This window comes from Squalius cephalus (genome assembly GCF_949319135.1).
Source record: "Squalius cephalus genome assembly, chromosome: 14".
Lineage (NCBI taxonomy): Eukaryota > Metazoa > Chordata > Actinopteri > Cypriniformes > Leuciscidae > Squalius > Squalius cephalus.
The window spans coordinates 2,944,771-2,968,980 of record NC_137135.1 but is presented as its reverse complement, the minus strand read 5'-3'; the positions used below and the strand labels follow the sequence as shown (position 1 = coordinate 2,968,980).

At 40.3% G+C, this 24,210-nt stretch overlaps 2 protein-coding genes across 2 annotated transcripts in view; one reads left to right on the top strand and one right to left on the bottom strand.

The window, feature by feature from the left end:
* Positions 1–1,149: 1,149 nt before the first annotated feature.
* On the top strand, positions 1,150–17,836 carry prpf19 (pre-mRNA processing factor 19). Its single transcript, XM_079892683.1, has 16 exons — positions 1,150–1,291; positions 1,951–2,100; positions 4,329–4,405; positions 8,503–8,644; positions 8,730–8,803; positions 9,840–9,905; positions 9,995–10,036; positions 10,125–10,199; positions 11,652–11,727; positions 12,108–12,217; positions 12,406–12,561; positions 12,737–12,806; positions 14,426–14,599; positions 15,493–15,575; positions 15,674–15,779; positions 17,469–17,836. The coding sequence occupies exons 1-16, from the start codon at positions 1,273–1,275 to the stop codon at positions 17,564–17,566; spliced, it is 1,518 nt and encodes a 505-aa protein (XP_079748809.1). The 5' UTR covers positions 1,150–1,272; the 3' UTR covers positions 17,567–17,836.
* A 4,871-nt stretch (positions 17,837–22,707) lies between these two features.
* Positions 22,708–24,210, bottom strand: part of pcdh12 (protocadherin 12) — a 13,461-nt gene continuing 11,958 nt past the window's right edge. The window contains exon 4 of the mRNA XM_079892667.1: positions 22,708–23,879. Within this exon, the coding sequence (XP_079748793.1) occupies positions 23,524–23,879 (356 nt within the window). The 3' untranslated portion in view covers positions 22,708–23,523. The remainder of the gene's footprint in view (positions 23,880–24,210) is intronic.

Genomic DNA, 24,210 nt, shown 5'->3' with positions numbered 1-24,210 from the left:
TTATTAAAACCAGTTAAGGTCAGTTTAAACATGATTATTAAGTATAATTATATATTAAGTATATGGAACCCACAACAATTAAAACTTTTTTTTTAAAGCAAATTAAATGTCCACGTTTTTGAATTCATAAATAACAAGTGAGATTTCAATTACATTTTGACCACAGAATTAGAAAATGTCTTATGTTTATTTTGCCTGATTTTTGTTAAGTTATACTTTTGTTATAATAGTTTTTATCTGTTGTCCATGGTTACTATTTTTCATAGTATAATTTTTTTTTTTATTAAAACCAGTTAAAGTCATGTAAAACATCATTATTAATTATAATAATATGGAACCCACAACAATTAAAAAACAAAAACTTTCTGTAAACCGTTTTTTAATTCAAAAATTACATTTCAATGACATTGTAACCACAGAACTAGAAAATATTTCCCGTTACATTTCATTAATCACCGGTTTATTCTTTGACATATATTCCTCTGTTCTGTGTATTAATGCGGTTGTACTGAATAAAATGAAATCCTAAACATGTACATAGCTTTTACGACACTGTTAAAACCTAAATGAGATATGAAAATAAAGAATAAAAGACAAATACTGACGTGATGCTAATACTGCTTAGAAATACAGAAAACCGTTCCCACGTTCATGAATGAATCTGAATCGGTTCGCGATTCGGTCTGAATCACTCGGTTCAGTTCTGTTCACTCACATATGGAGATAGCACAGGGTGAAATAGACTATTACTCCAAATCTTTTGAAACACAGGCCGCTAAAAATACAGGTACAGCTTTATTCTTGTAAGTTATGCTCCAGTATAGAAACACACCTGTTGTTTTACAATAGATATATCCAGCACATAGACGGCATCATGTCACGTGGTGCCTGTGACATTTCTCAGCGCTTTGTCAACACAAGCCAATCAGGCCGTTTGTGATCATCGAGAAGACTTCTACTTACACGCCCATTACCAACTGTACATATTGATATATTTAAACGATTATACTTTTGCGTAAACATGTTCTGGCTGAGGATGTGGTGCGCCTTATGGCGGAAGCCCGTCGGTTTCAACTTCCGCTCTCCAGTATCCCGTCATGCACCGGTGTTTGAGCGGCACGGCATCTCAACGTGTTCCGACCGTTCCGACTCAGGGCATGCAGCGCCTTGACTGAGCTAAAATCATCATCTGTGTGTGGATATTAACCCGGTGGATGAACTGATATAACTCCAGCTTTACTTGAGAAGCGGAATCGCGTCTGTTCGAGCGAGATGTCTTTGGTTTGTGCGAGTAAGTGAGTTTGTTTCTGTTAGCATGAGTGATTAGCAGGGTTAGCCATTGTGCGCATATTAGCAGAAACTTTGTGTTTGAGAAACTGCGCGTTAATAACGATGCTTTCTATCGCTGCTCTGCTGTGTTTCATTAAACTAGAAGCGCATAAATGTTTAATCTGAGGCCGGAAGTTCTGCGTGTGTGTCTGAAGCCCGAGCTAACTCTGTGTCGGCAAGCGAAACACCGATAAAAAAGGGAAAATAAACATAAACGTGAAGGTTTGTGAAGTCTAGCCTAACTGTCGAGTCTAAACATTAGACAATAGCGTGTGATATTCATCTGATGAATCGTGGTGGCACTATAATGAGGTGTTTAGTTCTGCAGAGGAAGGACACTTCAGGTTTGTTTGTTGCTTTGAATGAAACCAGTTGATCCTAACGCTACACTAACTTTATCTGAATGTGTCTTTTGATACACTTAGTAATTATACATTTAAGTGCTGAATACTATTAATTATCATGTACTTTCAGGAGTAGGGTTTAGTTCAGGGTTAGTTGCATATAATGACGCACATTGTATTGTTATTATCATTGCCACAGTAAGTACTAGTATCTCTAAACAAGGACACTGTAAGATGATGTTACATGATTATAAAAGCATATCTTGTCCTCTTCCAGTCTCCAACGAGGTTCCGGAGCACCCGTGTGTCTCTCCCGTGTCCAACCAGGTGTTCGAGCGGCGTCTGATCGAGAAGTACATCGCTGAGAATGGAGCGGACCCCATCAACGGCCAGCCTCTGTCTGAGGAGCAGCTCATCGACATCAAGGGTACCGGAGCCCGCCTGGTCCACACACACTCGGCCCACCTCAGTGTTCACACACACGCTCGGCCCACCTCAGTGTTCACACACACGCTCGGAAACCTGACGCTCAACGCCAGAAACACACACCAGATCTGCAAAACCGTACACTAATTCTCAGCCTTCTCTATGTAACACACAACAGTCTAACAGGAAGTATCTTGATTTCCTTTTTCAAACACAGATATCAAAACACCACAGTAATCACACACACTCCTCACATGTGCAAACACTCATTGCTTTCCTGAACACCTGCCAATCAGAGCTTTAGATTAGGCCTATAAACAGGTCAAAGGTCAAGTTATAGGTTCTTCGGACTGTGTAATACTGTATTCACAATCATAAATGCTTACAGTAAATATATAAATACAGTAGTCAACATTTGAAGTGGATCAAAAGTTTTCATCAGAGTTATACATGAGTTTTGAACAATACCCGTTCTTGTGTTAGGACTAGTGGTCGACCGATATGGGATTTTTAATGGCCGATGCCGATATTGAGAAAGCAATCTGGCCGATTGGCCGATACAATACATGTGAATACAGTAAATGAGAGACATGAATATTGGTGAAACTAAATGAACATTTATTGTACATACTATTTATGCAAAATTCTTTTTGCAATAAAAAATATTTACTAAGAAATTAAAATGTAAACAAAAAGGTAAGGTAACACTTCAATAAATAAAGTTTTAGTGCAACTTCTTGTCTGCTTTAATATTTACAATCATTTTTTCAGTCACATAAATAATTACTGCTGCTTACTGCAGGTTACAAATAACATTTATCATTAATGAACCAATCTAAAGAATATTCATAATGACAAAATAGTATGTGAGATTACATACATTTTATGTACAACATAGTTAAATATAAATCTCACATAGTTTATTTACACTATTTACTTTAAAATAGTTTAAATAGTTCAACCTTTTTTTAAGGTTGTTTTACTTCAAGTATATTTAAATAATAATGATTTATGTGTTTAGTTTTGCTTGTTTGTTTCTTTAAAACGTTGCAAGCCGTCACATGTATTTGCATGACATACATGAACATATGAAAATGTATACTACACACGATATTACGCCAATCATGGATAAATAAATACAGTAGATAGTGAATAACATTTTCAAGGATTTATTTCCAAATGTAATATTATTACATAGTGTTCTCCTCTCTCATCCACCTCACGCGACCAACTGATCTGTAATGCACGCGAGTGACGCGACCCAGCTTTTCCGTGCACGCGAGTCCGTGGGAAAACAGCGTCTAGTTTAAATGTAACCCGAGAACAACGCGCGTATCTGAGGAACAGCCAGTCACAGGATTTTTGACTGTTTGTGAGGTAAAATGTTTTCAGTTTTGTTTGAATTCGTTTACATCACATCTGTGACCCCCACTGGAGCTACCGCTGGGCTGCGGATCTGACATATCACGGTACTGTTTGAATAGACTCTGCTGCACGCCGGAGTGTTTTTGTGTGTAACACAATGTAGCGTCAGGTTAGAAAGCGAATGCGAATGGTCATTTACTGAGTCTGTCAGATGTCTGCTTCACTTCTGAGTGGCTTGTCTTACGGTGCTGGGCGGAGCAGAGCGAGTGTATTCAGTTCATTCACGCTCGCTCTGTTCGCGTCAGTGGAAAAAAGCGCTAATGCACAGTCACAAACTGTTTTGAAATATATCGGCCAAACGGAAAGATTTATCGGCCGATGCCGATATCTAAAAAATTCCAAATATCGGCCGATATATCGGTCGACCACTAGTTAGGACAACTTTGATCCACTTTAATGTTGAGTACTGTAGTTTGGATCAGTCTTGCTCTCGTGTTTAGCGTGAACTTTTCAACATCTCTCTGCCAATTACTTACAATCTCATACAGAAATGAACACAGGAGCTCATGAAAGAAGAGCTTTAGGTTTTGAATAACTGTATGATGATGCATCCAAAAATATAATATTATGGTAAAGGTGTTTGCAGCGTAAGACCAATGTTTGCCTTTGACATGTTTGTGGTGTTTTGAATGCAGTGCTTCGTTTTGCAAGAGATCAGGCATTGTGTGTGTGTGCAATTCTTGGATTTGGGTGTAAAGTTTTGGAAAAAAAGAGGCAAAGTTTTGAAAATGTGTGTGAGCAGTTGAAGAAACTAAGTTGAATGCACAGGTCCAGTATAATGACCCCTGTTCTCCTCTCTCTCAGTGTCTCACCCCATCCGCCCGAAGGCTCCCTCCGCCACCAGCATCCCTGCCATCCTCAAATCCCTGCAGGACGAGTGGGTGAGTGCCCGACCCCAGAACAGGCTCTTCTCCACAGATGAGTTTGTCCAGGGACGAGGTTCTTCTGCTTATTTCAGCCTAAAGTCGTGTCTAGGGTTGCGTACTGAGACCCGGCGCTGATAGGGAACCGGTCCTCAAGTACCCGGTGTGGAGCCGGACCGAATCAAAGCACAGATTCCTCTGCCTCTTCAACGCCTCAGCTGTCTGTTGTAAACGTCTGCCCTCTGCTTCTCCGAAACGGACACTAGTTAACTCTTGACACGTACGATCGTTCACACCGGTGTGATTAATGTTCAGACCGTGTGATCATCAGCTTCTTTCACGCCACGCCGTTTACAGTGATGCGTTCTAAAATACGCTCACCGTGTGCAGGACTCAGGAGAGCTGTGGTGTTTGGCCAGAGAAGGAAAAACATGAAAGATTTGCTGAAATGTGACGCTCGATTGTAGAACACCAGAATACAGACTGTGCTGTTATTAGTAGTGTTAGATTACTGTATTTGGGTTAGGTTTATTGTGAATTCATGATGTAAATGTGGTTTCTATTTAGACTACTTATATTTATATATTTACTTAATTTTATATATTCCATTTTAAGAATTTATTATTTAAAAAAAAAAAAATTCAATCAAAAAGCAGTTTTTTAATATTCACCATCGTTTTGAAGCTCTTTTTTTTTTTTTTTTTTTTTAAGGTATGGGTTCAGGCTCCGTTTAGGCACCGGTACCGTTTTAAAAGTATTGATTTGGCACCGGTATTGAAAGAAACCCAAACGATCCCCAACCTGAATCCTGACCCACGTGACTCATGCAGATCAGTAATAAAAAAATTTTTTAAAAAGGAGGTCAGGAATTTGATACTTGTTAAATTTTCATTTGGATTCCTTTGTGTGCATTTTAATATGACTTTAAGGCATTGGTGTTTGCTCTGCTGCGCTCTCAGAAGAGAGGCTTTTATGTGATTTTGAACCGTTTAAGCACGAGACTCAGAAGCTGTTTACTGACAGCACTAATATTCCTGCGGCGTCTCTATAATAACACTGATCAGACATCAGACACAGAGAAGATTCACTCGTTCTTCACTGAATAACCTTTGCAACTATATTTCTAATGTATATTTTATTAATAAAGTTCAGTGTTATTTTGATTAGTTTCTGAACCTGAATACCAGGTTTATTTCAGTCGTATATTTGCTCAGTTGTGTCTATTTGCTGCGATTGCTAATTTATTATTTGTTCTTTTTTAATCACTGAGTGTTAATTGTCTTTAATAATGCTTGAAGTGTATATCAGTTAGTCTAGCTGTTCTGTGGTGTTTTTAAACCTCAGGCAAACGCTCCTCTTGTAAGTGTTCCTGAGCCTGTTGAGTTTTGCTCATGATATTCAGATACAATTAAATGTTAAATGCAATTAGACTAAATGTGAATGATATCTAAGGTGGTGGTTGTTTTTTTACCTTATTGGAATCAAGAGCAGAGTTGTAATCGGAAACGTTAAAGTTCAGACGATACCCAACCCTAGTGTCTAGTGCAGGGGTGGGCAAACTTTTTGGCTCAAGGGCCACACTGGGTTTTAAAAATTTGACAGAGGGCCGGCCCAGTAGCAGATTATGAAGTACGATCTCATGAAAGTGCGTATCTATACCACAAATTTTATTTCTCGTGCCATTTATATGCCAAAAATGTTTTGTTTTTTTGTTTTGTTTTTTTGTTTTTGCGTGCATGCTACACACTGTAAACCCCTTGGTTAGGATTAGGGGTGTGGAGTGCGTGCCTATTACACGCCATAAAGTGCATATCATATGCACGCGATTTAACATTATGCACTACAAATACAATTCGTGGTATTCGCACTTTCATAAGATCGGGCTGAGCAAACAGACAACGTTGTGTCAATGTCTGTGCGAAATTCAACAACTGAGAGACGACATTCTGACAATACATTTTTTTTTATGCTAGATATCCCCCATTTAGCATGTTTTGATGTTAATTTTTAAAGATGTTAGATAATTATATCCTATACTTTTTAAATATTGTTTATCCTTATTATTATTTAATGGCCTAACAGTAAATTAGAAACAAAACATCTGCAAGTGTACACTTAGAAGAGTAAAAATTACAGGTTACGTTAATTCAGCTTTATTAAAACTGAATGGCAATTTGCACTTCCAAAAGTCATACATTTGTGGAAATAAACGAATATACAAATTTATTTTAAGAATAATAAAATAAAAAAACATAAAAGGCAAAGGCAGATCAGAACATTTAATAAAAAATAAAAAAACGGGTTCTGTACATGGCAGACAGGGTAGCGTAGTCGAAAGCCGGACGATAATGGTCGTTAAACGGAATCGGGCAGGATACATCCAGAGGAGCAAAGAAACTAAATAGCAGACAAATCAAAGGAAAAACTAAGGTGTGCAAGTGGTTACCAAACATTTTTTTTTTCTCATTGAGTTACCAAAAAAGAAAAAAACATTAACGTGCTTGAAGTCTATGCGCTTAAGTTGCTGTCTGTTTGGTTTCCATGGTGACGCGCTTGTTACGTGACACACCGCAGCCACAACAGCGCTGAATGAATGATCTGCTTTTATGTCATTTTTCCTTTTTTACATTTGTTAGCTATGGCATGCAATATATGATATTCCGATTGTCAAATATATGCAACGCAATATATATATATAACGCAAAGTATTGCAAGAAAAAAGGCAAAATTAATGCGATCTTAAGACAATTTTTTTAAATACTCGGCGGGCCGGATTAAACAGCCTAACGGGCCGCATGTGGCCCGCGGGCCGTAGTTTGCCCACCCCTGGTCTAGTGTGTTTAGCTCTAGCAGTGGCAGTAATGGGCTAGCGGTGTACAGTTAGAGACGGGTGAGTGCTAAGCTGAGAGTAAAGATAGCTTATCTAGCTGACATTACCCCAGTGCATTACTAATGGTGTGAGAGGTTCGGCTGAACGCTGGCTAGCTTTACATGCACAACTTCTGTTTCAGTCGGACTGAATTCATTGATGAATCTGAATGTAGTGTGTAACCATTGGTTCTTTATTTGTTTTAAACAGCAGTCTGAATATATATCCATTTCTGGTCATAATTTGGAGATAATGAGCATATGAACCGTTGTGCCGCTGCTTAGTCGTGTGTGAAGCCAGCACTGGTGGGCCGTTGTCCTGCTCCACTTCACACACGCACAGACAGGAGGATTATAGGAGGACGGGACACTCGTTTATACCACACTTTATTCATCAGGAGAACAGCTCGTTCTGCGCGTCACACGTCATTACCCTCTTTCTACGTCACTGCATCAGATTCAGTCCGATTGAGCCGTCTGTCCGATTCCTACGGGATTGTTTGTGCATGTAAGCGTATCCCGTGTGAGGGACAGTGGACAGTAGCTGGCTCACGCTGTTCTGGATACCTTTATTTCTATTTTACTTCTTGTGAACTGAAAGCTCTTTTTTTGAGATCAACCTAAAATTTGAAACACAACTTGTTCGTATTTTTTGCTTTGATTTTCTTGCAGTTTTAGTCCAACATGTTTTGAAAATATGCATTTTATATAAAAATATGAATAATTAAATTTTTAAATTGTACATTTTCATAAACTCAAACTTTTATATAACTTTTTTTGTTTCACTTTCTTAATTTATATCACTTCTAAAAAAATCTGCCAAATGTCTTCTTTAAAACAATCTTACGTCTATACTCCAAAGCATTCTTGAATTACAACCATTTTAAGTTTGGAATGTGCATTTTCATGTCTATTCAAAAACCGGGGGGTGTGACACTTAAGGGGTTAAAGTAGGCTACATGTCAATCATCTACATGGACGATCGCTCAGAGCTTTGAAACAGTGGTTGCATTCGCTGGGGTTGCTGGGTCTTAAATGTCCTGGTTTTTTCACGTGCTCAATCACATCTCTGCAACTCGTGTCTGCTCACACCCAAAAAGGGGCAACTCTGACCGGCTATAATAATGATCGGGGGGAAGTATGAGCCTAAATTTCACAGACACGTTTTAGGGATACCATAGGTTTGTATTCACCTGTTTTTTTCACTCGCACAATCTCATCTGTGTGTGTGTGTGTGTGTGTTCCAGGACGCAGTGATGCTGCACAGCTTCACCCTGAGACAGCAGCTTCAGACGACTCGACAGGAGCTGTCCCACGCTCTCTACCAGCACGACGCCGCCTGCAGGGTCATCGCTCGCCTCACCAAAGAGGTCACCGCTGCCCGAGAGGGTAAGAGAGTGTGTGTGTGTGTGTGTGTGAGGTCCTCTCTGGGGTCGTGACGGACAGCACTCACCTGTTCATCTTCTGTTTGCAGCTTTGGCCACGCTGAAGCCTCAGGCTGGACTGGTGGCTCCTCAGGCGGCTCCTGCGTCCCAGCCCGCAGCCGTGGTCAGTACTGCACATCACACACACACACACACACACACACACACACCACTGCTGCTTCGTCTGCTAGCCGCTCGAGGCCATCTGATGAGTGTGGTGTCGGGATGATAAAGCACAGCCGTGGGAGTCACTCACTCTTTCACTGTGTGATGTAGAGTCTGTCCACATCACCTTATGATGCTAGTCTTCAAAATGGCTGAAAAGCTAAATTAGAAATTCTGTCTTAAATATTAGCAAAATTCTAAAAGCAATACTGAATGTTAGAGGGGAAAAGTACTGTATTGTCTCGTATGTCCACAAGCAAGCGCAATAAGCAAATATAAACCAAATGAAGCGTCGCATCTTTTATTGAAATTAAATGACGTTCACTTGTGGAATTATGAGCTGACTTATGACTTATTAAAGTGCATCAACTTTTGAAACAATTGTTCTTAAATAAAATGTATTTAAAAAACTATTTATCTTTGTTAAAGTTACAAAGTAATCTTCTCTCTTCAACCCTCTACGCACACTTTGGCAGTAGAATCGCCATGGGCTAGTCATGTTTTTGGTCACTCGCCAGATTATCTTTGTAAAATGGTACAGATTTTTAAATATCAAAATGTACACTCTTAAAATCAGTCAATCAAGCATGATATTATGATAATCAAGCATTATTTAATGACAGAACTTTAGTAATTAGAACTGAAACTTGATAATCCTGCATGAATGCGTATTTGTCGTTTTAACTTTACTTCAGTGTGGTGCTTAAGATATTGTTCGTCATTCAGTGTTTCTGTAAAACAAAAATAGATAATAGTTGTTATTATGAAAAGATAATAATCCTACTACTGATTCTGCTACTAATAATGACAATATAGCCTACAACACATGAGATGCTGTGTTCATGAACGTTAATCACGTGGTCAGTCAGCTAGTGGACAGTAGATCGAACTGATAATCGATTATGATCCTCAATAACCGCATCATGAGATTCTGGAGCTAGTGTTCATGGCACAGTCTAGTGTGGTGTTTGACTGTAATGTCTGTCCCCTGTTAGGGAGCCGGCGGAGAGGCCATGGAGGTCAGTGAACAGGTGGGAATGACCCCGGAGATCATACAGAAGGTGCGTGACACAAGTGTTCATCAGGGGTATGATTGTGTGTGTGAGATCACATGTTCAGAAGTGATCAAGCTGGTCTCCTCTCTTTGCAGCTCCAAGACAAGGCCACCGTCCTGACCACCGAGAGAAAGAAGGTGCGCTTTCAGTCGTTTCTACGTTTAATGTGTGCTTTTACACGTGTTCTTAACCTTCTGTGTGTGTGTGTGTGTGTTTGTTGTTCAGAGAGGAAAGACCGTGCCGGAGGAGCTGGTCAGAGCAGAGGATCTCAGCAAGTATCGTCAAGTGGCGTCCCATGCTGTGAGTCACCAAGACACGAGCGTTTCCCATTGTTCACTCCATAGATCTGCTCCCAAACATACGAGTTGTGTTCCCCAAACAAATCTGTGTATCTCATATCTGTGGTTCATAACTGAGAATTAGACACTGAGTTTGAATGCTTCTCACCGGTCCTCCCAGCGCTGTGTAGTAGCGGTGTCTCGTGATCCAGATGGGTCTGTGATAGGGGTGTGTGATGGATATCATCTACAATAATACCGTGTCATTATCCAGTATATCCCTCACTTCACTGAAACACATCTAGAGTTGCACTCGTACACTACATGTAGTCTAGTAGGTTAGACTAGTGCACTTGTGCGTTTAGAGCGCACACTTTCACTGCGTGATTTACTCTAGTAAAATCCTTTTATAATGACCTCAATATTCAAGATAAGGGGCAAAAATACCTCTTTATATTTATATCATTTAATATAGTTAATCAATATCACATGAAGAGTGTTTATTTCTCCAAATATCAGCATGATTACAAATGTGATCTTGTTTATTGAACTGTTGTAAAAAACAAATAAGTTCATATTAAGTGACTTGCATTTTAGACACATTGCCTGTTTTTACTCCATTTCACCCATGGAAATTGTTCCAAACAAAGACACAGCGGTGTTTCTATACCAGATGAATGATTCAATGACTCGCTCGTTAAGACAAATGCTTCGTTCCTGAATGAATCAGTTGAAACTCAATGACTCATTCATTAACAGTGACTTAATTTAGTATCTTTTCTTTTTTTAAATCCATTTAGAATATCAGTATTCAACGTTTAAAACACCAGCACATTATTTCTGCATGTGTAAGTGCGGGTTAAACACATTGATGTTCCTCTGATCTGCTTTAAACAGTCTGTGTAAAAGCATCTACACTTCAGATGCAGCTTCTGTGTTTCCCTGCAGTGCAAACATGCATTTTGTTGATTCTGATTTGATTTAATAGGTAACAGCCCTATTGTGTCTTATTGTTATTGAATTTATGGATTAAATGTGAGAATTTGACACAAAATATGATTCATACATTTAATTAGGTTAAAATGGCTTTATAAAGATGGAACTCAATGTAAACTGACTGTAAAAGCTGGTTTCTGTCACTGCTGTGAACTGACCACAGCATATGAAGAATATCAGGAACTTTAGGAGTCTGTGTCCACGAACCTGCCAAGGTACACACACACTCATTAAAATATCCTCTAAATATTATCTATAAAAGCCCACAAAAATATTAAGATCATCTTTTGTCAATATCGCACACCCCTAGTCCGCGAGTAAACTGGTGTGATCGCTGTACCAGTATGACCTTTCCAGTTGCTCTGAGAAAAAGGGCTCTCAGTCCCGAAGCCCTGGCTATGTGTGTTTATGCTTTTTACAGTATTATTGCTTTAGCTCAGCAACATGCAAACATCACGCTTTGTGTTCCGCTTCACAGGGTCTTCACAGTGCCAGTGTCCCAGGAATCCTCTCTCTGGATCTCTGCCCAACAGACACCAACAAAGTCCTCACCGGTACCGTTACAATACATTCACACCAAGCCTTAAAAAGTCAGATGTGTCAAATTTAAGGCCATCAAAAGTCTTAGATATCCTAAATGGTATGAGTCTTAATCTGCATTTGGGGACTGAAGAACAGGAATTGCGATATGGCTTTAAAGTCCCACTGAAGTGCCTTGATACACTATAATTCTTAAAGGGATAGTTCACCTAGATACACCTAGGATGGGATCAGGGAGAGTAAATCATGGGCTAATTCTCATGTTTGGGTGAACTATCCCTTTAAGTTTGATTTTAAAAACCCTGCACACGAATACGCCACGATCACACGTGGTCAGATTAGATCATGTGTCTCCTGTGAGCGCTTGCACATGTAACAGTGTTTTTCTCTTCAGGTGGTGCGGATAAGAACGTGGTGGTGTTCGACCGGCGAGAGGAGCAGATTGTCGCCACCCTCAAAGGACACACTAAAAAGGTCTCGTCCGTCATCTACCACCCTGCTCAGGTAGGCCCTCGCTCCTCACACACACTCGTCCATCAGGAGGTGTGTGTCAGATCTCTCCTGCTCTCTTACACACACTCGTCCATCAGGAGGTGTGTGTCAGATCTCTCCTGCTCTCACACACACACACACACTCGTCCATCAGGAGGTGTGTGTCAGATCTCTCACCGCTCTTCCCCTGTTCTCCTCAGTCGGTGGTGTTCTCGGCGTCTCCGGACAGCACGATCCGCGTGTGGTCGGTCACTGGGGGGAACTGTGTGCAGGTCATCAGGGCCCACGAGGCGGGAGTCACCGGCCTCTCTCTGCACGCCACTGGAGACTATCTGCTCAGCTCCTCTGAGGACCAGGTGACTCACTCTCTCTCACACACACACTCACTCACACACTCACTCACACATTGTTACATATGACAGTATGAACTGTATGAATTGAGAGTTTGTATCAGTTTTCTGTGTGTGTCTGAGTGTAAAGCATCTCACGTGTGTGTGTGTGTGTGTGTGTGTGTGTGTGTGTGTGTTGTAGTATTGGGCCTTCTCTGATGTGCAGACTGGACGTGTGCTGACTAAAGTCACTGATGAGACCGCTGGATGTGGTATGTGTTCCAGATATTAACCATGTATTCTGTGTCCTGTTGGTAATATAAATATTCATTAGCGATGCACGGATACGAAAATTTTGGCCAATACCAATAATTCTTATGGTATATATTCTTATAATATATATTATATATGGTGGCTGATATATCACGCATCTCTAATGTTAACCACATTATTTATACGCTTTGGAGCTAAAAACCCTTATTCAGAACTGGTTTAATGTAACGTGTCACTGACAGCAGGGCCTGAATTGTCTGGAAATGGGAATATTCCCCCATAGGCTCTACCTGACGCATCGTCAGACTGTCCTTTCCTCGAATCTCAGCTTAAACTAGATTTTTACAGTTTCATATGTCTTGCATTAGATATTTTGAATCTTCTTGCCAACATTGGCTTCTGGTTGAAATTAGGGATGGGCATTTTTCATAAATATTGCATTCGAATATTCGGGCACATAAAATTCGAATATTCGTTTATTTAAATGACGTTTAATGAAAAAGACGTTTTGTTTTTTTTAAGTTTTTGTCACCATTTCTGAAGAAGCTTACAATTAGGCAATATACACAACAAGCTTACAATATATTTTTAAAGTTTTCTTTTAATTGAAAACATTAAACAATAGGCCTATGTGTAAACAAAAAAATATAAAGAACAAAAGGATTTAAGCTCAAGCAGCGCGAATGGAAATAAACGCCTAATAAAGCCAGTTATCGTACAGAACGTACACATACACTCGAGTCAGCATATGATTATCGTGTTTATATTGTTTCACGTTTATTTTGAGAAAAACAATAATATCCACGAAGGGGCGCCGCCAGCAATTTATGCTCGAGTGAGAAAACGCGCTGCGCTGACAGACTTTTCAGAGAAACAAAGATAACGGTGTTAGTTCTAAGTTTCTAACAGCACTTTGCGTTTTCTGTTCTTAAACCTCTCCCTCAACGAAACTTAAAGGAAGAATATGTCTCAACATCATTTTGCTATTAGATAAGCTATCATCTCGGATCACTCGCACTACAGCTGCGCTAACCTGCAGTCGTGATGCAGTGATAGACAGCTGTCTTTCCTCAGTCGACTGCTGTTAGTTTGGATTTCATGTCATTTCTCATTGTAGTGGTGATACTATAACTCCAGATTAATTAATTAATTAATTTGATCAAAAGTAATTCCGTTTTGTAAGATCATTTAGTAACCTCATTTTCGACTAGTAATTCCAAACTTCGCGAGGCAGACGACGACATTATGATCAAATACAAACAACTTGTTAAACGCGTCACAGTGCCACCCAGTGCATTTAATTATAACTGCGATTTAGTGCTTGGGATTTATCAGGGATTCACTGCATTTACGACCCGCAAAGTATTTACGGCTTCATAAATTCGATAAAATTCGAATAGTATTTTATTTTTTCGAATAATATTTACAGATCGAATATTCGAAAATTCTAATATTCGTGCACATCCCTAGTTGAAATGAGTGAATGTAAATGTATAACATGCATATAAAACATCTTGAGGATCTTCACAAGGCTGAACAGTATTTGTTCCACAGCCCTTAACTGTGATGAATGCTTGCGTGTGAGTAAACTGAGGCGTTTCCTGCTCTTCTCCTCCAGCTCTGACCTGTGCTCAGTTTCATCCCGACGGCCTGATCTTCGGCACCGGCACAGCCGACTCTCAGATTAAGATCTGGGATCTGAAGGAGCGCACCAATGTGGCCAACTTCCCCGGACACTCGGGTCCTGTGACGGCCATCGCCTTCTCTGAGAACGGCTACTATCTGGCCACCGGTAGGTCACGTGACCCACACTGCGCTTTGTATAATGCTGATTATTACTGTCAAGCTGCTTTGGAACAGTGTTCATGTTGTAAAATCTCTTAATTATGAAACTAATTTCAACTTAGTGTCATTATTCAGCTCAATTTAAAACAATCTGTTCAGTTTAAAAACTGTCAATAGTTATGCTTCCATCAGCCTATTTTTATGTTTTATGTGTTATAAAGCCTATTTTTGGGATATCTCATAAAAAACTGCAGGATGGCAACGTTTATAAATTCTGAAACTTCAACAAAAAAAAAGTTTTTTAAATATCCGATAAGAGGGCGCAAGTGTTCCGGAGCAGCTTTACAGTAATGAACAGTGTTAATGTTGTAAAATCTGTCAATTATGAAACAATTTCAACTTATAGTGTCATTATTCAGCTCAGTTTAAAACAATGTTGTTTCTATTCAGTGTAATAACTGTCAATAGTTATGCTTCCATCAGCATATTTTTGTGTGTGTTTTAGGATAGCGCATAAAAACATGCAGGATGGCAACATTCATAAATTCAAAATCTTCCAACAAAAATAAATATAATTTAAAAATATCCAATAAGAAGACACGCATATGTTAGAAACACGTTTACCATTAAGTCCCTCTCTGAGCAGAGCAGACCTCTGGCTCAGCGTCGGCTGTGACTGCTGTGGATCTCTGGATGAGTGTGTAATGGTCCCGGATGTTGTCTGTGGATCTCTGGATGAGTGTGTAATGGTCCCGGATGTTGTCTGTGGATCTCTGGATGAGTGTGTAATGGTCCCGGATGTTGTCTGTGGATCTCTGGATGAGTGTGTAATGGTCCCGGATGTTGTCTGTGGATCTCTGGATGAGTGTGTAACGGTCCCGGATGTTGTTTGTCCCGCAGGTGCTCAGGACAGCTCACTGAAGCTGTGGGATCTGAGGAAACTCAAGAACTTCAAGACAATCACTTTGGACAACAATTATGAGGTGTTGTATAAGCCCCAGACGCCCCTGCATGTGCTCTTCATGAGTTCCTCGCTGTTTTCCCTGAGAGCCTGTCTGATGATCCCGTGTGTCTCCTGTAGGTGAAGTCTCTGGTGTTCGACCAGAGCGGGACATATCTGGCCGTCGGTGGATCCGACATCAGAGTTTACATCTGCAAGCAGTGGTCTGAGGTGCTCAACTTCTCTGGTAGGTCCTGCCAAACTACTCTCTCTGTGTGTGTGTGTGTGTGTGTGTGTGTGTGTGTGTGTGTCCAAGAGTCACTCATAAACACCTTCCTCTGGTGCTCTTCACTCATTTTAGACTGAAAAATTGTACATTCGTTTTTATTGTAAAAATGTCTTCATCGGAATGGTATGAAACTTGCTAAAGGTTTTGGCACTTGCTATGTAAACACACACACACAGAATAAAATCATGGACATGACTGGAACAGGTTAAATGGTCCTGAGAGAAACAGCCCCACTTGTGCTCCTGTCGGTCAGAAACGAGCGCATTGTAAATGAGTGAGAGGAGTTTCCTCTAGTGGAAGCGTTTGGTACTGCAGCCGAACACACTCTCACTGAACGCTCATTCACTGAGAGATCAGCCGCACATCTGGAGCACCACTGGATTACATTCATGGCTTTCATTTTCTAGCAGTAAAACATGTTTTTGAAAATATTTATTTCATATAAAAATTGACAATAGTATTTTTGCATGTTTTTCATTACAATAAATATAAAATTCTGCAACTTTAAGCTCACTTTTTAAAACTTGTTTCACTTCATCAATAATCTGTCGAGTGTCTTTGAAAAGAGATCAAACTGAACTCTGAGCTCTAAAGTGTTCAAGATTTACCAGTTTAAGATCAGGTCAATGCTAAAGTGAATAAAGTGATTATAAATGCAGAGTAAATATAATCAGGGTTTCCGCTGGGCATTAAAAGTCATTAAATGGATTTTGCGAAAATTAAGGCCTTAAATGGCATTAAAAAGCATTACATTTCAATCCTACAGGCATTAAACATTTACAGTTTTGAAGAAAATGTTATATTATAAATTTATTTGAATATAGCCTTCATAATTAATCCTTTTTATTTGCTGTTGCAAGATATGTACATTAGTGTGATAAACACGCGGAGCCGGTTTGGTGATTGCTTGCGGCCGGAGACATTTATTATAGGTTTATGTGAAGATTGTTTAAGTTCACTTAAATTAAAAGTTGTTATATTTGTTAAGCCTAATGTTAAAAAATTGTTATCTTTCAATTACACTGTAATGTTGGATGGCTATAATTAATGTTTAATAGAGGGGGAAATCATTTTTATCCAGACATCAATAGCTGTATTTCAGTGATACTGGCCTTTATGTTGTCTCTACATTAATCTGTAGATTAACTGTGAAATTATTACATTATAAAATATATAAACCTATAACACTTTAACATAAGTTTTTAATTGCGATTAATCACAGAGAAAATGTGATTAATGGAGTTATTTTGGTGTAATGGATTGACAGCACTATAATATCTGAGGTTAGTCGGGTCATGTGTGGCTTTCAAAATGTAAAAAAAAAAGGCATTACATTTAATGTGAAGATTCCTGCAGAAACCCTGATAATGCAGGACCATAAAATCCCCTGAAAATACTAAATATTAAATAAATAAAAATGATCGAACTAAAATATAATACATTCATTGAAATAAAATGATAAATGTTGATCCTCTTAGACCGACACACACAAGCAGCACCAGAGGGTTGATGTGTGTGAGGAGTGTGTGTTGAGCTTTGAGCTGGTGTGTGTGTGTGTGTGTGTGTGTGTGTGTGTGTGTGTTGTGAGCTCTGACCTTATGTGTGTGTGTGTTGTGAGCTCTGACCTTATGTGTGTGTGTGTTGTAGATCACTCTGGCCTGGTGACGGGCGTGGCATTCGGAGAGCACGCTCAGTTCCTGGCCTCCACCGGCATGGACCGAAGCCTGAAGTTCTACAGCCTGTGATGAAGCGAGTCCGTCAGTGTCTGCTGTGCATGTGTGTTGTAGATCATCATCATCATCATCATCATCATCATCGTGATGAGTCCTCTGAGCGTCCAGTACACACTTCAGGCGCTCCTCTGTCACTGCTCTCCTCCTGTCCTCCTCTAAGCTCTGACTGTAGGCTGGTAAACTCTGTTAGTGTCCCATGACTGTTCTCTTTTTTAACCCTTTTGTGGACAATAACAACAACTGTGACATAGATTCCAATAAAGTTTAAATGGTTTTTATGTATTGTTCTGGTGTGATTTTCATGTCCACTGAAGGTCGTTGCAGGAACTGCATCTAATTGAGGAGCAGATGAAGATCTTCATGATGATGATACGCTTTATTTCTAATAATAGATGTATTTGTAGAGGAGACTCACTTAGACAAATATAGTACATCAGCTCTGGCCTATCTGACCCTCCTAACTACACCTGTCAGGATATTCCCCAGCCAGGGGCCTGTACCATGATGGTGGCTGAACAAACTCCGGGTTACAGGATTAGTTTCGAGTTGTCTAAACCAAACCAATCCAACCGGTTTGCAGAGCCCGTGATGCTGATCATCCACTCTCTCCGGCTTTGATCCTGAGTTTAGGAGTTCAGGAGTGACATCAGCAGCGGACAGCCAATCACAGGCTGAGAAAGAGTCTCTTCTGCAGAATATCACCAGACTGAAGAATATTAAGAATTTAATCAGATTTACACAGCAAGCAGAAAACAGCGGTCTATGAAAGAGGACGACTAAAGAAAAGGTCTTGCTGTGTCAGTGCAAGTTAAAGTTGTGAAGTTAGTTTATACAGTTGATAAAGGTAGAGAGAGAATTGAACATTTAAGCTCATGTAGTCATTTTACAGCTTCATCTATTGACCCTAAAGTGTATTTATATTACCTTTATATATTTATTCATTTAAACTGCGTAATAATAATTGATAAACTAAAAGTGTACATGCGTGATCGATTATGGGTATAATAATTACATAAATATCTATATCATACAAAATTATTATTCTAAATAATTTTGTATATAAAAATCATTTGCTGTAGTGATCTATAATGTGGAGTAGAAACAGGTGGCGTGACTCATCAGACATGTGACGCTTTGCTCACAGCTGATTGGTCCAGGTTCGGTTTGAGAACACTCTCACCTGGAACATCACCTGACCCGGACCAGGTTAGCCGTGGAGCGCGAGTTACTATGGCGATGAACACGCTAAAAGCCAAACCACGCTCATAGTGCCTAAAACTCAGGGTTGGCACAAACTAACCTGAAACACACCTGGATATCCTCCTGAACCGGCTTCATCACAGGCCCTGGGGTTGCATCTAATCTATTCTAACTCCAGAGTGTGATGTGTTGATGATCCACCATAGTGTGCCTCGTATCGGCGAATTCTCAGTTTAAATCCACTTGGGGATCAGTGAATTAATTTTTTTCCCTAATTAATTTCACACATAGTACATTTATGTGGTTATGTTTCATTAATACAGTGTTTACTTTTTCCTTGATTTACCCTTAAAAAGAATGGAAGTGAATGTGACAACATGCCCCATAGGTGAGACATAACATGACCATACGACAGATTAAAATATTATCTGATCTAATCAAAGAATATACAAGACAAACTAAAATATTTTCTCAATAAAATACAATTAATAACTTTTTCATATAAAATAATGGCATTTTTTAAATTAAAAATATATATTTTTTGAGTTTAACAACAAACACATCGCAAAACACGGCTATACAGCACAGTTCAAAACAATAATAATCAATAATTTCTGAACTTTGTCTCTGTCTTTATTCACCTTTTTCCTCTAGTTTTTCAATATAATTCATAAACGTAGCACAGTGTGACAACATGCCCCGCCTGCACACCTGCGGTTTAAACCCGGTGAGTGTGTTCTGCTGCTGAGGTCAGCAATATATATTAATGTGTTTATATTTAATGGGTAATAAAACATTTTTAAATGTGTCTTGCTTTTAAGAGTTGCCACTCTAAAGGTTGTTGTACTTTACTATAATGACAGTAGAGTATTTCACTGATCAGGAATGATCATGAGGAGCTGAGAGCCAGCAGGGGGAGCCCATCACCTGTCAAACTCACTCATCACCTGTCAAACTCCCTCATCAAACTCCCTCATCACCTGTCAAACTCACTCATCACCTGTCAAACTCACTCGTCACCTGTCAAACTCACTCATCACCTGTCAAACTCACTCATCACCTGTCAAACTCACTCGTCACCTGTCAAACTCACTCGTCACCTGTCAAACTCACTCATCACCTGTCAAACACTCATCACCTGTCAAACTCCCTCATCAAACTCCCTCATCACCTGTCAAACTCACTCGTCACCTGTCAAACTCACTCGTCACCTGTCAAACTCACTCGTCACCTGTCAAACTCACTCATCAAACTCACTCGTCACCTGTCAAACTCACTCATCAAACTCACTCATCACCTGTCAAACTCACTCATCACCTGTCAAACACTCATCACCTGTCAAACACTCATCACCTGTCAAACACTCACCTGTCAAACTCACTCGTCACCTGTCAAACTCACTCATCAAACTCACTCGTCACCTGTCAAACTCACTCATCAAACTCACTCATCACCTGTCAAACTCACTCATCACCTGTCAAACACTCATCACCTGTCAAACACTCATCACCTGTCAAACACTCACCTGTCAAACTCACTCATCACCTGTCAAACTCACTCATCACCTGTCAAACACTCATCACCTGTCAAACACTCACCTGTCAAACTCACTCATCACCTGTCAAACTCACTCATCACCTGTCAAACACTCATCACCTGTCAAACTCACTCATCACCTGTCAAACTCACTCATCACCTGTCAAACTCACTCATCACCTGTCAAACTCACTCATCACCTGTCAAACACTCATCACCTGTCAAACTCACTCGTCACCTGTCAAACTCACTCATCACCTGTCAAACACTCATCACCTGTCAAACTCACTCATCACCTGTCAAACTCACTCATCACCTGTCAAACTCACTCATCACCTGTCAAACACTCATCACCTGTCAAACTCACTCATCACCTGTCAAACACTCATCACCTGTCAAACACTCACCTGTCAAACTCACTCATCACCTGTCAAACTCACTCATCACCTGTCAAACACTCATCACCTGTCAAACTCACTCATCACCTGTCAAACTCACTCATCACCTGTCAAACACTCATCACCTGTCAAACTCACTCATCACCTGTCAAACTCACTCATCACCTGTCAAACACTCATCACCTGTCAAACTCACTCATCACCTGTCAAACTCACTCATCACCTGTCAAACACTCATCACCTGTCAAACTCACTCATCACCTGTCAAACACTCATCACCTGTCAAACACTCATCACCTGTCAAACACTCACCTGTCAAACTCACTCATCACCTGTCAAACTCACTCATCACCTGTCAAACACTCATCACCTGTCAAACACTCACCTGTCAAACTCACTCATCACCTGTCAAACTCACTCATCACCTGTCAAACACTCATCACCTGTCAAACTCACTCATCACCTGTCAAACTCACTCATCACCTGTCAAACACTCATCACCTGTCAAACTCACTCATCACCTGTCAAACTCACTCATCACCTGTCAAACTCACTCATCACCTGTCAAACTCACTCATCACCTGTCAAACTCACTCGTCACCTGTCAAACTCACTCATCACCTGTCAAACACTCATCACCTGTCAAACACTCATCACCTGTCAAACACTCACCTGTCAAACTCACTCATCACCTGTCAAACTCACTCATCACCTGTCAAACACTCATCACCTGTCAAACACTCACCTGTCAAACTCACTCATCACCTGTCAAACTCACTCATCACCTGTCAAACTCACTCGTCACCTGTCAAACTCACTCATCACCTGTCAAACACTCATCACCTGTCAAACTCACTCATCACCTGTCAAACTCACTCATCACCTGTCAAACTCACTCATCACCTGTCAAACACTCATCACCTGTCAAACTCACTCATCACCTGTCAAACACTCATCACCTGTCAAACACTCACCTGTCAAACTCACTCATCACCTGTCAAACTCACTCATCACCTGTCAAACTCACTCATCACCTGTCAAACACTCATCACCTGTCAAACTCACTCATCACCTGTCAAACTCACTCATCACCTGTCAAACACTCATCACCTGTCAAACTCACTCATCACCTGTCAAACACTCATCACCTGTCAAACTCACTCATCACCTGTCAAACTCACTCATCACCTGTCAAACACTCATCACCTGTCAAACTCACTCATCACCTGTCAAACTCACTCATCACCTGTCAAACACTCATCACCTGTCAAACACTCATCACCTGTCAAACTCACTCATCAAACTCACTCGTCACCTGTCAAACTCACTCATCAAACTCCCTCATCACCTGTCAAACTCACTCATCACCTGTCAAACTCACTCATCACCTGTCAAACTCACTCATCACCTGTCAAACACTCATCACCTGTCAAACTCACTCATCACCTGTCAAACACTCATCACCTGTCAAACTCACTCATCAAACTCACTCATCACCTGTCAAACTCACTCGTCACCTGTCAAACTCACTCGTCATCTGTCATAATTCATACACGCGTAATGCAGGGATACAGGATACAGTTATTTAGTGTTAATTGTACAGACGTCCTCCTTCAGCTCGTGCTTCACTCGTCTTTCTGCTGTCATATCTGCTTTTTTATTAAGTGAATCTTAGAGTAACTTTGATATTGTTAGTAATATTTCAAGATGAATACTTAGTGGACTGAAGTGACTGAGGTTTGATTACCATCCCTAACCTAACCCATCATAATTATTATTATTTATTTTTTTTAGAAAAGTCAAATATAATCATCAGACTTTTGATTGTTTATTTGTTCATCTCTCAATCATCGTTGTATTGCATTGCATTATATGTATTAAAACTATAGATCATAAAACTACACATTTAAATATCGTCTTACTAAGACTATTATTGGCAGATATTGATATTTATATGCACTTTAAGTAAGTATCTGCTATTCGTGGGGACTTAAATGTTGAAAAAATAAAAACAGCACAGCGAGTTTATCAAGTCGTTTATTTCGCTTACATGGTTTACAAGCAGAAAGGTGCTGACAATTCTGAATAAAAGCACTACACATAGGCCTATACAACATGATATTGCAAAAAAAATTATACATCTTTGTTTTGATATCAATAACTTATGGCATTCAAAGAAAAACCAGTAACACTCAGAGCATAACTGAGTTTGGTCATCAGTGCTTCGCAGTATTTACAGTGTTCAGGGTTTATTTCTACGTTTATAACTATTACAGTAGTCAGAGAAAACCTGCAGGGTAAAGTCACACACCCTGTGAATGCTGTTACACACTAACATTCACATTAGAGAAGTGACAGAAAGAACGAGCGGGAGTTGATCAGACCTGCAGATTTAGTGAGTTTGACGTGTTCAGGAAATAAAACACTCGTTTCTCTGCATCAACACACACACACTTCAGAGCTCACCAGTTAACGGTTCGGCTCAAGGACATTTGAAACAACTACATTATTTTGCAATGAAGGGTTCTTCTTATTTTTTTATTCTTACAAAAATAAAAAACGTTCTTGTCATGGCCTGTTCCAGACAGACCTGGTTGAAAGAAGGAAGACATTATTAGGGATTTTTAGAGGTCAGGCTCGTGTTCTTGAGGCGTCCCAGACAGCAACACTGCGTCGGCCCAGATCCGGCCCACATCCGGTTAATGGTAAATGTAGAAATGGTAGTGGTAGTTAATGGTAGTTAATCCAGATGTGGGCCGGATCCCCAAAATGATATGGCACCAGAAATTAGAAATGTTTTTTTCTGTTGTTGTGGCATAGGGTTGGCGCACTGCATTATGGGGGAGTGTGTGTGTGTGGCGTGTCTAGGCCGAGCGAGCGCCTGTACGCGGCCGAGAGCCTGTAGAGCACATCGGCCCGAGGACACGACTGGGCTTCGGCCTTCTGGGTCAGGAGCATCTCGAACAGAGAGCTCACCTCGGACATCAGCGCTCGGCCCTCCAGCACGCTCTTGCCCGGGCTCTTCCCGAAGGTGGAGAACGAGCTGGGGTCGTCGGGGCGGGCCTCGGGACCCCGGGCATCAGGGGACGGGGGCCCATCAGGGACAAACAGGTTCTCATGGTAGTCCGCTGTCAGGGGGAGAGAGAGACGGGCCATCCATGCTGGATCGGGGATGTCTGAGAACACATCGTCTACACAAACAGAGAGAAGAAATATGGCAGAGACTTATTATACACTGATATAGTTGATCAGAGTACTTTAACATTTACAACAGCATTGATAATTCAAAGTTAGCAATAAGGTACGAGAGCCGCTGCTGTATGGTGAATAAGTCACGGCTGAAGGGCGTTGTTAGACTTATTCACCATACAACACTAGCCTTTTATTAAATATTAAAATATTAAATGAATATTAAAGCCATAAAATATGTATCAATGCGACTTTCACGAAGTAAAATCACTAAAAGCATTCCTTCCGCTGGAACAAATAGTCCCTGACCATGAACAGCAACAGAAGTTTCAT

Bases quoted from the DNA above. Each gene is read 5' to 3' on its own strand.
- prpf19 (XM_079892683.1), top strand. The intron at 12,807-14,425 runs GTATGTGTTCCA...CTTCTCCTCCAG, and splicing joins TGATGAGACCGCTGGATGTG to CTCTGACCTGTGCTCAGTTT. The intron at 14,600-15,492 runs GTAGGTCACGTG...TTTGTCCCGCAG, and splicing joins CGGCTACTATCTGGCCACCG to GTGCTCAGGACAGCTCACTG.